The 4,448-nt window shown below is 35.1% G+C and overlaps 1 protein-coding gene across 2 annotated transcripts; it reads right to left on the bottom strand.

Annotated features, from left to right (window-relative positions):
- Positions 1-969: 969 nt before the first annotated feature.
- Positions 970-4,225, bottom strand: LOC141707503 (protein trichome birefringence-like 35). 2 transcript variants are annotated; one of them, XR_012569085.1, is made up of 7 exons: positions 3,887-4,225; positions 3,448-3,727; positions 2,824-2,995; positions 2,472-2,668; positions 2,208-2,360; positions 1,190-1,589; positions 970-1,086 (listed from the first exon to the last, which is right to left on the bottom strand). XR_012569085.1 is itself a non-coding variant. In XM_074510697.1 (6 exons), the coding sequence occupies exons 1-6, from the start codon at positions 4,104-4,106 to the stop codon at positions 1,259-1,261; spliced, it is 1,353 nt and encodes a 450-aa protein (XP_074366798.1). In that variant the 5' UTR covers positions 4,107-4,225; the 3' UTR covers positions 970-1,258. The 2 variants fall into 2 exon arrangements, 1 of the variants encoding a protein (XP_074366798.1); XM_074510697.1 differs by having other exon boundaries at positions 970-1,589.
- Between the last annotated feature and the right edge of the window lie 223 nt (positions 4,226-4,448).

Genomic DNA, 4,448 nt, shown 5'->3' with positions numbered 1-4,448 from the left:
TCTTTGTGGTTAGTATAAGTTTGCTTGAAATAATTGAAACATAAGCTCGATATTTTCATAATTCATACTAGCATCTAGTGCAAAGGATTGAATGTGAGTTCCAACAAGTCAAAGAGAAGACTGTTTAGAAATAAGCAAAGTGGAGCATTATAAAGTTGTGTGAATTGAGAATGGTCATGAGTTGTTGAGACATAATTAAACATTCTCCTCGACATACATGATATTTGCTTTGATGATGATGAAAACATCGGGAGACAAAGAAGCTTCTCGTCTCAACTTATATCCCATCATGCTTGAACGCTAATCTGAGCCTAGTTGCCTCAGGCTTCAACTCAATTACAATTTAATCTTGACTTGAACAATTACAATTATTTTTAGTTAGAACTCGATACAATCCAACCTCAGAATTCGAGTTCAATGTAATCTAAGAAGTCGGACTAATTCAAACCCAATTTTGTACTAGACATGTATTGAGCTCGACTCTTTAAATTAAAGCTCAAAATTGATACCCAAAACCTTGGCCTGAATCAGCTCAAAGTACGTCTTAGTACTTGATCCATATTAAGTCGTACAAATCACATTTTAGTAGTAAACTAATGCATCTGTTTGTTTGTTTTTAACGATCTACACTATATGATCAAGATTGCAATATTAAGCGAGAGGCTTCTGGATGGGAAGCACGTGTCGTCGATTTTGTCAGGAACAAGAACAATTCCAAGGCAATTAAAATAGGAAGATGGTTCAAATCTCACAAGACCCCTACGTTAGGAAGAAGATGGTTCACATCAAACGTATGCTATATCACAAAATCCCTTCATTCATGCTGGAAATTTACGCTTACACGTACTATGGTAAATAATCACGATACAATATACTATCACGTACGATATACTATAACAGTCACATGTCATGAATCCGGACTCATTAAAATATGTGTTGAAATTGATTAGTAGACAGGAGGCCCAGGCCTATTAAAAGTTATCCTACTGAGAGTAATTGTACAACCACGTGACATGTTACAATTTACAAGTACAAAAATCTGGGATCATATCAAAATACTAGTGGAACACACACTCTGTTCAAATCCTGTATTACAGAAGAACAAAATTTAAAGAAAAAAATTTATGAGATTCAGATCTGAAATAAGTTGAGAAATTAATAATCTTTCCTGAAAATTTTGATTACTGACCTCTGAGTGCAAGTTTCTCTTCACCGTGATATCTGAACTATTTTCTGTTTACAACAAAAATCTTAGCTTCTACAGAAATTGGAATAGTAATTCATTCCATACATCAGGCACGCCTGGTAGGCACCAATGTATGCAATCAGAGTAACTTGAAGGGCTTTCCAACTGCTCAGGCGTCCGTGGCTCCCAAAACTTCCGATATATGGAAGGGTGACCATCTTTTCTATACTCGGACAGCTGAGTTATGTTAAGAACAGAAACCTTTGAGGCCAACCTGTTCAACACCTTCTCCACCATCTGCATTGTGGGCAGGTCTGAACTGCTTCCCCAGTAGGTCGTGTTGTCGATTGGGGTTCTCTGATCATAACAGTTTCCTTTGCCTTCCGGTTCCCATTCTTCTCTCCTGTGTATTTTTAAACAAATTCCGCAAAAAATCATGATGGGAAAAAAATTCAAGATGGGCAACAGGAAAACAATCTGAGTTGATTATCCAAAGAAGTTTAACAAAGAAAACTTTATTGTAGGAGCCCATATTTAATTAAAAAATTTAGCTTGAATTGCACAATAAAGTTGCGACGGATTGTAGCACACTAGCAATACAATGCACAAGCCAGAAAGCATGCAACAAGTATACCTCTAATCCCAAACGTAAAAATATATGATTTCTGCAGAAGGTAGCATGTTGAATGCGGGTATATATGGCATCTAAGTTTAATGAAAAATTCAAAAACACAACAAAGAGTTCTTTCACATTTCCTTGAAAGGTTATACAAGAGCAATAAAGCCTAGAATTTCATTTTTTCTTTAGATTTTATTGTTAATATAGGTAGGTAAAAGAGGCTGATTTTTTTTTATTTACCCAGTATTAAGACACAGGTCACCAAGCATTAATGCTATAACTGAACTTCATTTTGCAGAATTGTACAGTGAGAGGACAAAGAGGTCGATCTAATTGTATAGCTGAAAATATGTGTAGATAAAGATATAATATCAAATTTTGAATAGGAATAATAGTACTCACAATTGATGTGTTGGCGACATGGTAACAAAGAAGACCTTCTTTTTTAGGGGGTCAACATTATAATCTATCCAGTCTGCCAAAGCCTCCATGGCCAACTTCATGCCTCGCAGCTCATCTATCTCTTGGCAAACACCATTTCTTTCTGTACTCCACCTGCAAAAAACAATGGGCTATGAGACTATGAGCTATGAAAACATAATTCCTCCTGAAACATATTCTCTTTGATTCAATATGAAAACAAAAGCTAAATTAGTTCATACTAACAACAGCTTAACAGGACCCTGTCTCCACCACAGGTAGGAATTGAAGACAAGTATATCAGCATTCTCCCATTCAGATGAGTGCCTGAGGAGTGAATCTGGACGCATAATTCGTTCATCTAATCTGTGATCTACAGGATCATCAGAATTGGATTCAACAAGTAAAGGGGCCCAGAGAAATTCCACGGTTGCATTATACTCCTGAACACGCAAAACCACTTGTATTTAGAGAATTCCCATATTAGGCTAAACCCAAAAATAGAAAAATCAGTCAAGATAGCAACTATATAAGCTATATTCAAAAAAATGAAACACAAAAATGCCACACAATATTTGATGATAGAGATGAATGCAACCTCTGCTCTAAAGGTTGTTAAGTGAGCTTGGGGAGTTATTGACCTTTTATCAGCAGGAATTGCAGACTGTAACAAACACAACATCGATATCCATTGTCCTCTATTCAGCGAATCCCCCACAAACATTAATCTCTTCCCTCGAAGCTTCTCCCATACTTCAGTTGAATTCCATCTAAACCAATGAAAGTTTACGCTGTTCATTGTTTCCATTTTTACTTTTAAATGAATAACAACCTAATTAAACATTCTTCTTTAGCCAATAGTAATTAGTTAAGAAGCATACTTGCAGATATAGGTACACGAACGATTAAAATAATTTGATTTATCAAGCCGGCTAAAGCAGCGTGATAACATGAAAAGCATGATATACATATGTAATCAACAAGTAACACCCTCAGGTATTAGTAGAAATTGCAGCTTAAAATGGTATGGGAGCAGGTTTACAAGAGTCTCCCATTTGAACCCTTCTGCCCCCAGCATTCTCAAAACAAATAATTTGTACACCGAGACTAAATAAGGTTTTAGCAGCATCCAAAACTCAAACCATACTTATCAAATAGTACACACGTGCACACAAACTGACCAACTTAAATCACAATTTTGCAGCTGAAAAACAAAAAATACCTTTTCAAATCGCAACCATGAGGTTGCCATCTCCAATACTGATAATCAAAATCAGGCCTTCCATGCTTGTGACAAGCCAATTGGTCAGACATATAAGGACAATCAGACTCATTATAGAGTGGATACGAAGAATTATCAAAAACCCACTTGCCAGAAAAAACATCACACCTCTCCAAACTCTCCCTCCTTCCCTTAAACTCTTTCTTCCCCACAACCCATTTAGCTTCCTGTCCACTATATTTCACAGTTGATTCACACTTGCTAGATCTATCCAAAGCCACTACACAACAATCACCCCAGAAAACCAAAAAAGATAGCAACTTTACTAACTAAACAATAGTAAAATCAAAGCAACTTTAAGCAAAAACAAACAAACATAAATAAAACAGATGCATATAGAATTAGACATATGTAAGTACAGAATGAGCAGCAAACTAACCTGGAAGAAGGTTTTGAAGGGTATGATTGTAATGATTGAAAGGGTTATTATCATAAGCATCAAGATTAGTAGTTTGATGATTATTGTTATTATTATTTGTGTGTTGATGTAATTGGTGGATGTAACGTTCATTATAAAAGATTGAACACAAAATGAAGATGAAAAACACAAGAGCTAAAACAGGGAACTGGCTTTTTTTCTTCTGCCATTTTTGCATCATTCTTCAATCCAAAGCTTGTTTTTTTTAACATGAAATTTATGTATATGTATGTATAGAGACCTCTTTGTATCTACTGCAATAATCGGTTTATTGTTTGTAGGTTTGACGTTTTGACCGGACAAAGACCGTAAGATGCAGGTTTCAAGAAATGTCAGAAATTTATTAAAAATTTAAAATATTTCTTAGAATCGGGTAGGATTGAGAATCTTTTGGCTTATTTTTTCATAAATAAGTTTCTATTTTTCCTTCAAAAAAGATATAAATCAATTGTTTTTCTTATGATAAAGCATATAACCTTACTTGTAAGAGTTGGTCCATTCGTTTTACGAAAATTTTGAATAT

This window comes from Apium graveolens, chromosome 2, assembly GCF_009905375.1.
Source record: "Apium graveolens cultivar Ventura chromosome 2, ASM990537v1, whole genome shotgun sequence".
NCBI classification, from domain to species: Eukaryota; Viridiplantae; Streptophyta; class Magnoliopsida; order Apiales; family Apiaceae; genus Apium; species Apium graveolens.
This window is presented reverse-complemented; position numbering and strand designations above follow the sequence as displayed.